At 43.3% G+C, this 17,672-nt stretch overlaps 1 protein-coding gene across 1 annotated transcript in view; it reads right to left on the bottom strand.

Moving 5' to 3' along the window:
• Nucleotides 1-2,863: 2,863 nt before the first annotated feature.
• The window catches only part of LOC129859547 (low-density lipoprotein receptor-related protein 1B-like), a 201,690-nt gene continuing 186,881 nt past the window's right edge, over nt 2,864-17,672 (bottom strand). Inside the window, exons 79-90 of the mRNA XM_055929439.1 lie at nt 16,768-16,941; nt 15,803-15,928; nt 14,833-14,997; nt 13,061-13,222; nt 12,457-12,631; nt 11,383-11,487; nt 8,352-8,465; nt 7,218-7,294; nt 6,431-6,521; nt 4,583-4,733; nt 4,242-4,337; nt 2,864-3,545 (exon numbers count right to left, since the gene is read on the bottom strand). Coding sequence (XP_055785414.1) covers nt 3,402-3,545; nt 4,242-4,337; nt 4,583-4,733; nt 6,431-6,521; nt 7,218-7,294; nt 8,352-8,465; nt 11,383-11,487; nt 12,457-12,631; nt 13,061-13,222; nt 14,833-14,997; nt 15,803-15,928; nt 16,768-16,941 — 1,580 coding nt within the window. The 3' untranslated portion in view covers nt 2,864-3,401. The remainder of the gene's footprint in view (nt 3,546-4,241; nt 4,338-4,582; nt 4,734-6,430; nt 6,522-7,217; nt 7,295-8,351; nt 8,466-11,382; nt 11,488-12,456; nt 12,632-13,060; nt 13,223-14,832; nt 14,998-15,802; nt 15,929-16,767; nt 16,942-17,672) is intronic.

Below are 17,672 nucleotides of genomic sequence, written 5' to 3'. Positions count from 1 at the left end.
CCTGCCTATTGGGGGAATCCTGATATACTGCCTAACCACGGATTCTACTGATGTCTAGCTAAAGTGAAATTAGACCCTTGTCTGTCGGAAATCCATACATCTCCGAAGATATTGCTTCGGATTTCCATGAGAAGAAACCTCATAAATTGTTCATAGCAAAGAAGGTGTCTGATGTCCAGCAGATTTCCTCCTGTAGCCTACTGTGTGGGTCTTCCTACCTTATTCCAAAGCTACTTCTCACTAGAATGAGCAACAGAACAAAGAAGGTTGTGGCAGGTTTTACACAGCGCCCACCCTGTGCCTACCTCCTTTCAAAGTGTCAGCTCCTGTTGTGTTCAAAGAAATGAACGCACCCTCCTCATTAGTTCACTTGTGAGGTCCGCTCTTGAGTGTTCGTTTAGACAGTTACTTTTCCTGTTACATAGCCTAAGTAGGGGAGACTGGGGAAGTTGTAACACTTTTGGGCTTTCTACAACTTGGTACTGTCTAATAGTTTATCTTCACTAACTGTAACCTATACAGTATTTACAAGCCGTGTCAATTTACACTCCAAGTATTACATTATAACAGGGAACTCCAATATTATTGCAAAGAACATGGCGTACTGTAACTGTATTTTACTCACCGTCTGCATAATCTCCCGTGGACAGATTCTGCGCAGCTGACCAAATTGCACAATATTTTACTTCTGGGTTAAGATTTTACAGTCTGCATACCAGCAGCCAATTAACACAGCAAGGGCGGATGTTTCCATAATACACTAGAGCACATTCCTGGAGACGGTCTTCTGAAACAGGATCGGAAAGCAGAGCAGCATATCCACCCCATATGATCTGAGGTGTTCGACGAAGGCAGATATCGGAGATCTTTTTTTTTTTTTTAAGTATTTTTTTGTGTGTGTTTCTTGCATTCCTAAGGTTATATTCAAGATAATCTTTGAAAGACTACAACTTTAGTTTTAGCTGGCCAGGTTCTGTGTTCCAGAGAATATATTCCAGAGGAGGTTCTGGCTCTGTCTTTTTTAATCCACATTTGTGATCAAAATGAAGTTATAGACTGGAGAGACGAATTCTCAAAACAAGTATTATCACTTAACGGGAAAATAGTGATTGTAGGCTTCCTGCTTGGCTGAGGAGAATAGCACTAAGTACAAGGTGTGTTGTGGGTGGTTTAGAAAAGGGATGTCTTTAGTCTAAATATAGGGCCCATGACAAAACCCAGGTGTTTCTAGCCTTTTAATTCAAACTTTTAGCTCCATGTTTGTGTGATAGTAGCTTATTAATTTCAGACTGACTAAAAGTAGGTAGGTAAGGTTTTTCATTAAAGAGATACTTTATAAGAAAACGTTGAAATATAATTGACCATTTAATGGCAATCGTGTTCCTGTCTTCGAACAATACCTCTGTCTCTCCCTCAACCCTTCTCTCTGCCTCTCATCAGAAAGCAAATCCTTCATTCAATTCAAATCCTTTTTGGTTGCACCTAAAGATAGCTGCCTAAAGAAGGAGGAAAGGCTGTTAACAAGCCTAATTGGGGATAGACCCGGTCAATGAGAAGTCCTGTATCATCATACTTAACTTCCCTCTCTGCGCCTTTGAAAACGTTGTCCCTCTCGACTGTGTCACTTAAAGTAGTAGCCTACTCATGGTAGTTAAAGCTAACTTTGCAGGGCAGAAGGCATTATCTAGAAGCCAATTGATGTCCTCTCGCTCCCTGAGAACGACATAGGAGCTCCCAGGCCTAACGTTAGACCTCGAACAATACCAGATGTCACACAGCTTTTTACTGTGAGAAAACATGGGACTGAAGAATGGAATGTCAATAACAGCATTTTGCAACATATTGGATGCCAATTGTGCATGTGTTGTTGTTTTGAGTGACTTACAAAGTGGCATGGGTGGATTGGGAGATGAATCCACGTTGATGGATTTCTTGTTAGTTAGAAAGGAAGGGACGAGCCCATCTATCTATGATTGAAAGCTTTCAAGTAGTGTTGACTCCCGTGAGAGTCACCAACCAATGAAAAGACAATGAAGACATCATTCAAGAGTAGCATTCCATACAGCAATACAGGGCTCCCAGCAAATAAGCTCCTTTCAATGTATATTATATAATAAGGTGTCTGCTAGCCATGAGTTTCTCTCACCTTTTCAATCTGGATACTCTGCGTGGCCCTTGGTTAGAGAGGTTGGGGAAAATCACAGGGAGGCTGACAACACAACCAACCCTCTGCAGTGTGTGCGGGCAGGTGTGCTTTCAGATAAGGAGCAGCTAGTGGAATGAAACTGTGCCTAGTAGAAGACAGAGGAGCTGTGAGACTCAATCCCCAAAGGAAAACACAATCAATGTGCGTGTAGAGCCTGAAAATCATTCTGATCGCAAGGATACAGTACATTGAATATAGCAGTGCCCCACACACTCTCATGAGTGATCATATCGTTTAAGTCATTTACTTTTCTCCGTTGCTTTTGAAGATATCTGGTCATGGAAACATATCCCAAAATGTGATAATGTACAACAGATCCCTGGTTTTGGTTGCTGTGGCTTAACTGAGAAAGATAGGACATTAGCAAGAATTCAGTGATGCAAAACAACTTAGGGGACATATAGTGCCCCCTACTGACCCAACAATTACCACCCCCAAAGACAATCAACAGGTAAGGGAACAGTCCTGGGCCCAGATGTTATTGTTCTAATGATGAACTTATCTTTCGGGAAACTGGGCCCAGACATGTTTACTCAGTTGCAATGTTTTTAAGTCTGAGCAAAAGGCCCTGTTTGCAATCAAATTGGGGAACCAGAGGCATACAACAAAACATTTTTTATATACAAAACAGCAACACAATATACATATGAGCAGCAGTATACTTGAAAGGTCAAGAGAACCCCCCATTTATTACATAGCGATGCACTGTACAGTTTTGTATAAAAGTACTACACGTAATATCTTGTCAGAAAATCCAAGCCAAACTGGACATATATAAATCATATATAAAATTATAAAACTTCTGTTTTACATCTTTTATCGTCATTTGAGAAGGTAAATACTGTATACATGAATGTAGGCTGTGACACCATAGTACACTTTCTTTTGTTGTCCTATCCTTGCGACACATTGATTAGCGATTGATTAGTGATCGGCTGGTAACAGTTGCGAGCTCAAAGCCTCATAGCAGGGACTACTTCAGTTGAAGGAAAGTGTTGAAAGGAAGGTCGTTTTCAGGTGCTGTTTTTCAGTGCAATGCAAAAGATACACATCGCAGTGTTGCCTGATGCTGCCTCAGACATGACGTGAAAACAGACAATTCTAGTGTGATATGGACATATAAAAATCCTCCTTTTCATTTTTTACATTTATACAGCTCATATAAAATATTATACCAATAGCGTACTGTAAAAGGCTATGCAACTGTCTCTCGTATAGTTGCCTCCAGTTTCTTTGGGAGTGGCTCTCTTCTCTCTTCAATACTGATGACGGGCGTCCGACAGTTCTGTCCCTGATCAAGGTATAACTTAGCGAATACTGGGTTGGAGTAGTTCATGGCCTGGGAAAAAAAAGCACAACAACACAAGGAGAGTATTACTTTTACACTAAACATGGCCAGGATGAGCTAATAACCATTTCATTAGCCAACATGACTTACTTTAATAACGAATGAATCTAAAGTATCTCGTATCTTTCAGATGCCCAGCCTATTTGGGTATAAACAACAATCGACCGTGTTAATGTGATAAAGTATTTTGCAGCACGTCCAGAGCCTATTGTTGCTGAACAAGCAAGACAAGGACACTGTCGCTGACATCCCACCAGGTGACCGTAGACAAGCTCTAGCCATGTGGAACACCAGCAGATGGGTTCCTTTCAATTGGAAAACTGGGTGGTTCGAGCCCTGAATGCCGATTGGCTGACAGCAGTGGCATATCAGACCATATACCATGGGTATGACAAAACATGGATTTTTACTGCACTAATTACGTTGGTAATGAGTTTATAACAGCAATAAGGCTCCTCAGGGGTTTGTGGTATACGGTCTACATACAGTACCACACCCCGTCGGGCCATATTGCTTAATTATAACACATATTACACACATTCTGGTGGAAGCCTTTACCGTAGCTTTCATGAATACAACATGAGATCCTGGATTGGAGCCCAATGGCCTTGGCTTTGTATCAATATACAGTAGGCTTTTACACAGCATCTCTCCCAGAGAGGGCAGTCAAATTCACAAGGAGTTTACCTGTCCAGGAAGGATCTCCTTCGGGAGATGACGAACTCCGTCAGGGTGAACTGACAGAGTGTGCAGGTGACTGGACCTCACACCAACACACCAACCCTACAACACATAATGACCACGTTAACATCACACACCAACCCAACAACACACCCGTTACAGTTTTACCTTCCAGAATAGAATAAAATACATCTTTGTCTATTGGCTACATGCCAATATCCACACTGGCATACCACTGAATCAATGTATCGGGCATGCGTTCTATGTAGTGCCCTAGTGTGGGTATTGCGTAGCCCTTGTTAGTAACTCAGGGAAAAGGGAGGATACAGGAGTAAGCGTTTCCAAACCTTGTGCGGGTCCAGGGTGAAGCTTGGCTGAAGGTGATTCCCAGCATCAGAGTGATTGTCGTGGTCCACCTCATACATGTTGTACGAGGGGTTACCGATCTCTACGTTTAGCCCACCATTCGCCATGGGCTGTCGCTGGACTATTTTCCCCCTGTGAATGACAATATTGACGCGGTTAGGAGAGCATTATAAACCTTCCTGACTGCTTACTATGATACGCATGACCAACAATCACAAAACAGAACATGTACAGTGTCTTCGGAAAGTATTCAGACCCCTTGACTTTTTCTACATTTTGTTACGTTAGTCTTATTCTACAATGGATTAAATAAATAAAAATCCTCAGCAATCTACACACAATACCCCATAATGACAAAGCTAAAACAAGTTGGTAAAAAACAGAAATGCCTTATTTACATAAGTATTCAGAATCTTTGCTATGAGAAACGAGATTGAGGGCAGGTGCATCCTGTTTCCATTGATCATCCTTGAGATGTTTCTACAACTTGACTGGAGTCCACCTGTGGTAAATTCAATTGATTGGACATGATTTGGAAAGGCACACACCTGTCTAAAAAAGTCCCACAGTTGACAGTGCATGTCAGAGCAATAACCAAGCCATGAGGTTGAAGGAATTGTCCGTAGAGCTCAAAGACAGGATTGTGTCGAGGCACAGATCTGGGGATGGGTAACAAATCATTTCTGCAGCATTGAAGGTCTCCAAGAACACAGTGGCCACCATCATTCTTAAATGGAAGAAGTTTGGAACCACCAAGACTCTTCCTAGAGCTGGCCGCCCGACCAAACTGAGCAATTGGGGGTGAAGGGCTTTGGTCAGTGAGGTGACCAAGAACCCGATGGTCACTCTGACAGAGCTCTAGAGTTCCTCTGTGGAGATGGGAGAACCTTCCAGAAGGTCAACCATCTCTGCAGCACTCCACCAATCAGGCCTTTATGGTAGAGTAGCTAGATGGAAACCAATCCTCAGTAAAAGGCACATGACAGTCTGCTTGGAGTTTGTCAAATAGAACCTAAAGACTCTCAGACCATGAGAAACAAGATTCTCTGGTCTGATGAAACCAAGATTGAACTCTTTGGCCTGAATGACAAGTGTCACGTCTGGAGGAAACCTGGCACCATCCCTACGGTGAAACATGGTGGTGGCTGCATCATGCTGTGTGGATGTTTTTCAGCTGCAGGGACTGGGAGACTAGTCAGGATCGAGGCAAAGATGAACGGAGCAAAGTACAGAGAGATCCTTGATGATAACCTGCTCCAGAGCGCTCGGGACCTCAGACTGGGGTGAAGGTTCCTCTTCCAATAGGACAACGACCCTAAGCACACAGCCAAGACAACACAGGAGTGGCTTCTGGACAAGTCTCTGAATGTCCTTGTGTGGCCCAGCCAGAGCCAGGACTATAACCTGATCGAACAACTCTGGAGAGACCTGAAAATAGCTGTGTAGTAACACTCCCAAAATACAAATGTTCCAAGCTTGTAGCGTCATGCCCAAGAAGACTCGAGGCTGTAATCGCTGCCAAAGATGCTTCAACAAAGTACTGAGTAAAGGGTCTGAATACTTAAGTAAATGTGATATTTCAGTTTTACATTTTTTTATGAATTAGCAAACACTTCTTTGCAAACACTAAAAACCTGTTTTTACCTCATCATTATGGGGTATTGTGTGTAGATTGATGAGGGGAAAAAAACGACTTAATCAATTTAAGGATGTAACCTAACAAAACGTGGAAAAAGTCAAGGGGTCTGAATACTTTCCGAAGGCACTGTATGTAGTATGAAGTGACTGGGTATCTTTTGGAATCTGTCTACTTAGAAGTAAAGACATACCTTTGCTTCCTCTTGCATATGAAAACCCCCAAGGCCATGGTAGTGATGAGAATCACCAGCAGAACCAGTGGGACAATGATGGCCATGCTTCCTGTAACACACAGATCAAACTATTCGAGTTAAACATGTTCAATACGTAACATACTTCCCTCCTCTCTGTTGTGAAACAATACAATATGTTAACATCCAAAAAGCGTCAGGGGTTGGAAAAAGAACTTTCCAACAAGGTTCTTCATATGGGGACTGCATTTCTATGGCTCTGCTAAAGTTAAAGTCAGTCTATGGAGGTAAAAGGCTCAGTCTGCACAGTTAAGCTTTGAGAGCAAGTCGACAGTGACATTTCAGACTGCAGACCAAGATCAAATACCAATCTCTGGGAGGGTAGGGTGGTTCAAAGAGTCTGAAAAGGTCTCCAAATCCAGACAATAGCACTTTTAGAACTGAAAATAGACTCTCTATTTCTTGTAGGATTGTGTGTCTATGTTTGTGTGTGTGAATGTGTGTGTGTCTGTACAGATGCAGGATCTTAATTTGAGCCAGTTTGCTACAACAGGAAAATAATCCTGCAGCAACAGGAAATATGAATTATCACCTGGATTATAATTAATGGACATTTTTGTAAGGGTTGATACATTTTCCGTAATGGACATCAAACTTTAGAAGCCTTTTAAAACTCAAATAGACTACAAGTTTGCACATTCTAAGCAACAAAAGAGTAATCAAATTAAGATCTTACATCTGTATGTTTCTGTGTGTTTGTGAGAGCGAGCGAGCGATAACTACTCACCCCCGCTGATGTTGCCAGACAGACTGTTCTTGGGGGCAGGTCTCTCACACTGTGTCCCTGACCAATCAGCTGGACACCTAGAAAAGTCACAATGAGTATGAGTAGCTGTCTGTTGGTCAAACCAAGTCTCTTTAACAAGAAGGCTATGGTGTACACACACTATAGCCGTCTTAATTAGGGAGGACGGGCTCGTGGTAATGACTGTATCAAATACATCAACAAACACATGGTTTCCAGGTGCGCCGTTCCGGCCCTTATTATGAGCCATCCTCCCCTCAGCAGTCTCCTGTGACACGCACACACATCTCTTAATTTCATCTCCTCATTTGGTAAAGTCTCAGGGAACATGCATGCATAATTCATTCCCTCATCGAGTTAAAGAAAATAAGCATAATCTCACACGAAGTCTGCATCCCAAATGGGACCCCTTTTTCCTTTATTTTGCACCACTTTTGATCTGGTCAAAAGTGGTGCACTATGTAGGGAATAGGGTGCCATATGGGATTCATCAAGGTTTGGATGTAATCCAGAGACAGTGATCCATTACTACTTCTCTCTTTCCCCTCCCTTGCCCAGAGGATAGGAAGACATGCAATTACGCTATATGTAATCTGACAAGGGGGGGCCGCATGATGATGAAATGATATTAGCTAATATTAAGTAGACTGTAAGCAGCATTTAATCAAACTTTCATTAGAGGGACTGTGGCTCGCTGCAGGTACCACATGAATCGTAGTCCTGAAGGGAATGACAGCTTGTAGCTGACCTATATAAATCACACCATTTGTTGCTTGGGAATATGCTTAGCTGCAGAGAGTTGTTCTCGGTCACTTAGCGACTGGGTTATTATCCTGTTTTCACGGCATGTATTGAGAGGCTAGGGCAAAGAGAGAAACGTAAGGTGTGCTTGTGCTGCGAATGAGGGGACGAGGAACATGTGCTGTAAGGGGTTCTATCGTACAAGACAGACAGAGACAGAGGTACTGGTGAGAGTCTGAGTTGGGGAGTGATGTACAGAGTGGATGCTGCTGGATAGTGAGACAGTGAGGGCTGGTCTCGGGGAAATGGCAGGAGAGGAGGAGGGAAGGAGATGAGGAAGGAGGGTCAGAGAGGAGGGGTAAAAGTCAGACCTACTTGCACTGGGGTTTGTTTAAGGCAGTTAACGTGCAAATCCCTGTATTCTGACAGTAGTTATCACACGGATTGGCCCGCTGGTCACAGCGCTGGTTCAAGAACCCAGGCGTGCAGCTGCAGCACAGAGAAATTATCGCCACATGAACGAATCATATATTGAGGAACACAGAGACAAAGTCTGCGTCTGAAATGGCACCCTATTCTTTATATAATGCACTCCTTTTGACCAGGGCCCACATATGGAATAGGGTGCCATTTTGGACACATAGATAAAAGTAGATAGAGCACAATACATTCTCACAGTCCACCAGCTCGGACCATTGGAGGATACGGAGTATGAAATCGAACAGATGGAGCTAGGCCCTATTCCATCGTAGTGTTTCCATAGGATGTGTGCGTGTTCAGGTGAGAAAGCAAAGCATTATGGCAAGCAATCCATCCAATGTCACGCCAAGTGGGAGCAAAATAAGTTCAACTGCAGGAATAGCCCACAGATTGTTGTTTGAGATCTATGGAATGACACATACACAACCGGTCAAACGTTTTAGAACACCTACTCATTCAAGGGTTTTTCCTTATTTTTACTAATTTCTACATTGTAGAATACTAGTGAATACATCAAAACTATCAAATAACACATATGGAATCATGTAGTAACCAATTTTTTTTTAAACAAATCAAAATATATTTTATTTCTAAATATATTTTACACTTTAAATAGCCACCAATTTGCTTGATGACAGCTTTGCACACTCTCTCAACCAGCTTAATTCTCTCAACCAGCTTAATGAGGTAGTCACCTGGAATGCATTTCACTTAACAGGTGTGCCTTGATAAAAGTTCATTTGTGGAATTTCTTTCCTTCTTAATGCGTTTGAGCCAATCAGTTGTGTTTTGACAAGGTAGGGGGGTATACAGAAGATAGCCCTATTTGGTAAAAGACCAAGTCCATATTATAGCAAGAATGTATCAAATAAGCAAAGAGAAATGACAGTCCATTACTTTAAGACATGAAGGTCAGTCAATACGGAACATTTCAAGAACTTTGAAAGTTTCTTCAACTGCAGTCGCAAAAACCATCAAGCGCTATGATGAAACTGGCTCTCTTGAGGACCACCACAGGAAAGGAAGACTCAGAGTTACCTCTGCTGCAGAGGATACGTTCAATAGAGTTACCAGCCTCAGAAATTGCAGCCCAAATAAATGCTTCACAGAGTTCAAGTAACAGAAACATCTCAACATCAACTGTTCAGAGGAGACTGTGGGAATCAGGCTTTCATGGTCTAATTGCTGCAAATAAACCACTACTAAAGGACACCAATAAGAAGAGACTTGCTTGGGCCAAGAAACACGAGCAATCGACATTAGACAGGTGGAAATTTGTCCTTTGGTCTGATGAGTCCAAATTTGACATTTTTGGTTCCAACAGCCATATCTTTGTGAGACGCGGTGTAGGTAAATGGATGATCTCCGCATGTGTATTTCCCACCGTAAAGCATGGAGGAGGAGGTGTGATGGTGTGGGGGTGCTTTGCTGGTGACACTGTCTGTGATTTATTTAGAATTCAAGGCACACTTAACCAGCATGGCTACCACAGCATTCTGCAGCGATTCGCCATCCCTTCTTGAAGGGCTTAGTGGGAATATCATTTGTTTTTCAACAGGACAATGACCCAACAGACCTCCAGTCTGTGTAAGGGCTATTTTACCAAGAAGGAGAGTGATGGAGTGACCTGGCCTCCACAATCACCCGCCCTCAACCCAATTGAAGTGGTTTGGTATGAGTCGGACCGCAGAGTGGAGGGAAAGCAGCCAACACGTGCTCAGCATATATGGGAACTCCTTCAAGACTGTTGGAAAAAGCATTCCTCATGAAGCTGGTTGAGAGAATGTCAAGAATGTGCAAAGCTGTCATCAATGCAAAGGGTGGCTATTTGAAGAATCTCAAATATATTTTGATTAATTTACCACTTTTTTTGGTTACTACATGATTCCATATATGTTATTTCAGAGTTTTGATGTCTTCGCTATTATTCTACAATGTAGAAAATAGTCCAAATAAAGAAAAACCCTTGAATGAGTAGGTGTTCTAACATTTTTGACCGGTAGTGTAAAGCCCTCTAGGTACGTGTCGTCTTTCTCCACCACCAATTCAATACAACAAGCAAAAGGATAAAAGCAAAAAACTAACTAAACAAAAAAAAAACGCCTCTGTTTTGATAATAGGCTGAGGGATGGGCCTGGAGAAATGTAACCACTCTCAAATTGATAGCCAGAGCTATGAATGCAAGGGCTGACCGTCCATGATATCACAATTATAGTTTAACAATGTTTTAAGGATATAAAGTGTTTGTTTACATTGACATTGTTTACAAACATTGGAGTAAAATAAGATTATATTTTGGGTTCTGATGGGGTAGGACAGCTGAACTATGCTCATGAGGCATTTATAAGTTATATTATTCAAGAATCAATGGGTATATATTATTAATTTGGCTATACAGACTGTATAATACTGAATATGAGTAATTTCAAAGTCAAAAAAATGGATGACGCAACTAAGGATTGATCAACTTTGAAAAGCCTCTTGAGAGTGATGCAAGCCCTAGAAACAAACACAACCAAAAGCCTCTGTATACTTTAATATATGAGATCATATCATTTGCAACAGAGAAAGGAAACCTGAAACCCGTTTCTCTTGGAAAAACGTGAAAATAAGCCACCTCAGTGTGAGACCTCATTGTTTTCTACTACGTTCCCATTTGAGTATCCAGTCTCTACTACAGCACCTGCTCTGTCTCTCACAGCAACACCACACAACCACTTTCAATACCACTAATTGTACTGTATCAGTGCTGTGTGTGTGTGATACAACTGAAAGCAGAATGAAGACAAACACAATGGCCACGTTTACACCGGCAGCCCAATTCTGATCTTTTGCCACTAGTTGATGACGACAACTGACGATGACAACCTACTCAATCGAAAGAAATATAATCAATAGAGAAATACAAACAATTGTGCTGACTTACTGGCAGAACGGCAGGCTGGTCTCTGGGTCTTGGTGACAGGTTCCTCCGTTGTAACAGTATCCATCACACAGTTGACAGGTGGCTGCCACTCTGCCGTTACTGCAGCTGTAAGGAAAGGAAAGGAACATGGCAATGACTTCATGAAGCATTACAAAGCACATTTATAAGGCATTTATAAAACCTTGTGCATTTGTCTGATGACGCAAGCGCTGAACCATGGAGACAGGAGAATGCTGACATGTGGCAGCGTCCACAGAAATATAATTACTAGAACGGATATTCCTTTCAAGTGAATGTTCTGTGATGGGTATCAGTCAAATGTTCCATTCTAGTAATTCTATATCACTTTATTTAGATATCGCTAGAGTATCAGTAACATTTCAACTAACTATCAAACCCTAACCCTAAAACAACCCTTACCCTAACCCCTGTTCTAATCCTAAACTAACCCTTACCCTAACACCTGTTCTAACCCTAACCTTATCCTTACCCTAACACCTGTTCTAATCCTAACCTTAACCTTACCCTAACACCTGTTCTAATCCTAACCTTAACCTTACCCTAACACCTGTTCTAACCCTAACCTTATCCTTACCCTAACGCCTGTTCTAATCCTAACCTTAACCTTACCCTAACACCTGTTCTAACCCTAACCTTATCCTTACCCTAACCCCTGTTCTAATCCTAACCTTAACCTTACCCTAACCCCTGTTCTAATCCTAAACTAACCCTTACCCTAACACCTGTTCTAACCCTAACCTTATCCTTACCCTAACACCTGTTCGAATCCTAAACTAACCCTTACCCTAACACCTGTTCTAACCCTAACCTTATCCTTACCCTAACCCCTGTTCTAACCCTAACCTTAACCTTACCCTAACACCTGTTCTAACCCTAACCTTATCCTTACCCTAACCCCTGTTCTAACCCTAACCTTATCCTTACCCTAACACCTGTTCTAACCCTAACCTTGGCAAGCAGTTGCTTATCAACAGATAGTATGACCATCTGTAAAGACGGACTATTTGGACTATCCAAATCAAGTGTGACCTATTGTACTCAGACGATACTTACTTGCAGGACACGTTGTCTGTCTCCGGGTTGACAATACACTGTGCCCCTCGACACTGGAGACATCGGTCCACTTCACACTTCACTCCCTCATACCTGGTTGAGCACACACACTCCACGTGGCTCTTGCTTGACAGAGTACAAGCCTTCGAATTGGTACAGTAGTGATGGCAGATATCTGGAACCCAAGGTGGAGAAAAACAAGCTTATTTATTTCCTGTGTTACATTCCTGGTCTTCCACTGTGTCAGTCAGTGCAACATCCATTTGTTCAGCCCTTGATACTGAGCCGTTGCAAGCAAGCAGCTTTTGAAGGGATTTTCCTATCAAACTTATTTTAAACCGCCAGATATGAGGAGACTGACAAAATATTCCAACTCCTTTTTAGTGTTGTGGTAAATGTGGAAACCACAAACCCCTCTCTTCTCATTGTGGAGACTGAATGCCACACGAAATATTGATTGATTGCTTGTCCTAAAACAGGCCAATCTTAGTGTGTGTGTGTGTGTGTGTGTGTGTGTGTGTGTGTGTGTGTGTGTGTGTGTGTGTGTGTGTGTGTGTGTGTGTGTGTGTGTGTGTGTGTGTGTGTGTGTGTATATCTGACTCACGGTAGAGACAGCGCTCCCCAGTGTACTCGGCCATACAGCGACACACTGGCTGGTTCCCCCTGCTGACGTCACAGGTTCCCCCATTCAGACAGTAGTTATCACACACCTTCCTCTCACAGACCGGCCCTGTGAACCCCACAGCACAACGACATGTAGGCCGCCCTGAGAGAAAGAGAGAGGGAGAGAGGGAGAGAGAAATGGGAGGGAGGAGGGAGAGGGAAATAAGAAAGGGGAGAGAGAGGGAAAGAGAGAGAATGGGGAGGAGGGAGGAAAAGAGAGAGAGAGAGAGGGGGGGGGGGTGTAGTTTGATTTATTTGACATTCTATTGAAATTGGCTCCAAATTGCTTAGCTGATATAAATATAATCACAAGCATGTCCACTGTCCAACGTCATAATGGGAAAGCAAGCAAACACAAGGCAGATGTGATTTCTCTCACATTTCATATTAGAGATTCAAAACCATTTCCCATCCAAGGGGATGTCCACAAAGAGGCCCCCAAGGTCCAATGTTTTCTAAACAGCCATGTCTATTTGCACTGGAAGGATTTCAACTGGTTTCACACTGGTTTCACACTGGTCCTATGACCGCTTGGAGAGCTTACATCTGAAATACAACATCTGTTGCCCGCTCCTGACTGGGATGAATAGAAACGTACTGTGTGTGCTCTCTCTCCTGATGTTCCATCTGTCAGCCAAGAGCTAAGTTGTTACTGATGTCGCCATGCCAACACTAACATTTAACTGTTAATTCACGCGTTCATATTTGACCACCTCATTTCCTCCCTTCAAACTCCTCCCAAAAAATATCCTCGGAAGAGAAAGAAAGGAGAGAAGCTTGATCCACGCAGTTTATTTATATCTCCACTCTCAATTATTTATTCTGAAGAGAAAAAAAAAAAAAAACTGGAACGGAACCTGGACTTTGGGGACTTTAATGTGTTTTAACAACTGTTCAAAAATAGATAGCCATGCCACACATGAAGCGTGCCGTGCATAGTCATGGTGGCACTGACGTCTCCGCTAATGCAATACCAAAGTGGGCCCATACATGCTGTATTTTCAGATACATCTATAGCTTACATCTCTCAGGGGTAGTCAAACTAAGGGATTTTTAACTGCACTTTCCTATGGCTCCCTGACACTGGGAGACACTGGCACAAATGCTCACTAATGTCCAATCAACAACTACATTAAGCAGGACATTCAAACTCATTCCATGGAGTGTCTGCTGGTTTGAGTTATTTCCATTAGATCGGTGTCCAATTAAGAGCTAGACAACCAGGTGTGGGGAGTTCCTAACTAATCAGTGACCTTAATTGATCCATCTAGTACAGCAGAGGAGTGAACCTGCAGACACTCTGCCCTCCATGGAATAAGTTTGACACATGTGACGCAGAGCGATAGTTATTCAGAAGCAGATTATCAATCATGAAGCCAGAAGTTGTCACAGCAGAACTGGCATCTGTGGGAAGGATCTCATTGGCTGACAGGACAGGGGCCTTGGTCCCAACCAGGTCCCAACGCTCATTTCCCATAGTCATGGATGGATGAGCGCCCTCTCCTGTCCTGGAGGTCCCAGTGGAAGAACAGGGAACACACACACACACACACACACACACACACACACACACACACACACACACACACACACACACACACACACACACACACACACACACACACACACACACACACACACACACACACACACACACACACACACACACACACACACACACACACACACACACACGCAGCAGAAGAGGCTTACCTATGGAAGAGCCTGAGCATGTGGCCCCGTTCTGACAGTAGTCTTTACAGTGGTCGACTTCACAGCGCTCCCCGGAGAAATTTGGCCAGCAGTAACATCGCAGCTCCCCCTTCTCGTTGGTGATGCATCGCCCTCCGTTCTCGCAGGCGGGGCGACACATTTCACCTGAAAGCAAATGATGTATGCCCACGTGTTAAGATTAAAACCATGGCAACCTTGACCTGCTCCCATTAATATCTAACGAGTAGATTAACCCACCTTTCTAAAAGGCTGGAACTCAAATGGGCCGTACTGACTGTTCTATGCAGGACTGCTTGCATGGTACCTTCACTTTCACTCCAATTTACTCAGCATAGGAAAGATATATATGAAAGATCCAGTCTCAGTTGGAGGTGGATCAAATGAAAGTATTGCAGGGTGACCAGGCCTACTGTACTGAGATGTTAGTGTCCCTGCAGCCTACTGTACTGAGATGTTAGTGTCCCTGCAGCCTACTGTACTGAGATGTTAGTGTCCCTGCAGCCTACTGTACTGAGATGTTAGTGTCCCTGCAGCCTACTGTACTGAGATGTTAGTGTCCCTGCAGCCTACTGTACTGAGATGTTAGTGTCCCTGCAGCCTACTGTACTGAGATGTTAGTGTCCCTGCAGCCTACTGTACTGAGATGTTAGTGTCCCTGCAGCCTACTGTACTGAGATGTTAGTGTCCCTGCAGCCTACTGTACTGAGATGTTAGTGTCCCTGCAGCCTACTGTACTGAGATGTTAGTGTCCCTGCAGCCTACTGTACTGAGATGTTAGTGTCCCTGCAGCCTACTGTACTGAGATGTTAGTGTCCCTGCAGCCTACTGTACTGAGATGTTAGTGTCCCTGCAGCCTACAGTACTGAGATGTTAGCGTCCCTTCTCATTGCATAGCTAGCTGGTTGACAGGTAGGCGTACCATACCGAACACATTGGTGTCTTAATGTACCTGATGTGTTGGTGTCCCTGCAAGTCCTGTTAATTAGCGTGGTCCCCTCAGGACAGAAACAGCTGGCTCCGGCAGGGTTGAGCAGACACAGGAAATCACAGTCCATCCTTGGGCACGGATTGGACACTGACACGTCCAATGGGATAACGGTTAGAAAGCAGGACGTGTGAGTTTGCAGAGTGTAGTACATAGACGACTGTGCTCTGTACCACTGTGTTGTTTGAGTGGACCTGGCTGGTTGCAGTTAGTGTGAAATGCACAGACAGCACCGAATGCACTATGTAACTCAGACAAAAAGAACGAACATCAAGATGACACACCCTAAGAGAAAGTCATATTCTGTCATATGAAAGGCTCAAACTTTTCAAAGTCAAACATGAGATCCCTTTTTTATTGTGTTTAACTGAGAGAGAGAACAACAGTGTGATCCTCTGGGCTGGGGATAATGATGCATCAGGGAGGGCTTCAACTGGCCCTTAGAAGCGGCATACAGAGGCATGCAGTACAGTTCCCACCAAACAGATGACCACATTGTCATTCAACTCTCGCAGAACACCCACAGAACCAGACGACAGTAAACAAACAACTGCCAGCAGTCATTGGAGAGAGCGAATAGGAGAGGAAAGGGAGAGGGAGCCAGAGATATTGAGAGAGACAAAGAGAGAGAGAGAGAAAGATAGAGACAAAAAGAGAGAGAGAGAGAGAGAGAGTGAATAGGAGAGGAAAGGGAGAGGGAGCCAGAGATATTGAGAGAGACAAAGAGAGAGAGAGAGAGAAAGATAGAGACAAAAAGAGAGAGAGAGAGAGAGAGAGAGAGAGAGAGAGAGAGAGAGAGAGAGAGAGAGAGAGAGAGAGAGAGAGAGAGAGCGAGAGACACAGACAGACAGAGACAGACAGACAGAGTGAGAGTGAGAGAGACAGAAAGAGAGAAAATAGGGAAAGAGAAAGTGATTGATAAAGCCTACTGTCTTGCTGTTTGAATCGATGGAGGACCAAGATAATGGAGGGTCTCTCTACTCCCAGATGGAGCCGTTCCATTGGCTGTTTTCCATACTTATGGACCCGGAAGACATCATTCCTCATCCCGATCCCATAGATATAGTCCTCAAAGATATCAATCCTTACAGGCTGGGAAAGACCTTGGGACAGAGCAAGTGGTAACAACTGTAACACTAGACGAGTAAGTGAGAAAATGGGTCCTTCAATAATTCATCTAAATTCCAAATAATATTAAATAATATTTAGCACAATGTTCTATTGCTCTACAATTTATGAAGGTGCAACCTGTAACGTAGGCCTTTCCTCTCGTACCTGTATACGGGTTGAAAATGGCAGATTTGGACGCTGATAAGCGCCCACATTGGAAAGAAGTGGCTGTACAGTGACAGTAACATGCTATGCAGTACATGACATCAGAGCTCTGTATGGGGGTTGACTGACAGCCACTCTGAACTTGAGCACCACACGCGATATTTCACCCCCATACCTCCCGCTAACGTTAGCACATTCTTGGCTGTCTGAGCGAGGGAAAGGCCATAAATTGAGATGACTCAATGTATTTTGAAAGACAAGATGTTGAGGATTATAAAAATAAAAATAATACTGCTTTGATGCCAAACACCCGCGAGTCCAAAATGCACGCTTCACATTTCCATATCGTAAAACTCATGTAATATACAGTGTCAACGTTTAGGATCACTATGTTTGATGTACAGTTACAAGATGACATGGCTTTATACCCGGGGTTGTCCCGATTAGAATGAGCCTGTGTTTGTTGTATTGTGAAGTGAATTTGCAGTGGCACACGCATCTCAATGCACTCATGACTCCATTCTACGCGCCCCAAAATGATGACCTGCATCTCTGAATT

The sequence above is a fragment of the Salvelinus fontinalis genome, chromosome 7 (genome assembly GCF_029448725.1).
Source record: "Salvelinus fontinalis isolate EN_2023a chromosome 7, ASM2944872v1, whole genome shotgun sequence".
Lineage (NCBI taxonomy): Eukaryota > Metazoa > Chordata > Actinopteri > Salmoniformes > Salmonidae > Salvelinus > Salvelinus fontinalis.
The sequence above is the reverse complement of the archived record's forward strand: the minus strand, read 5'-3'. Positions and strand labels throughout refer to the sequence as shown.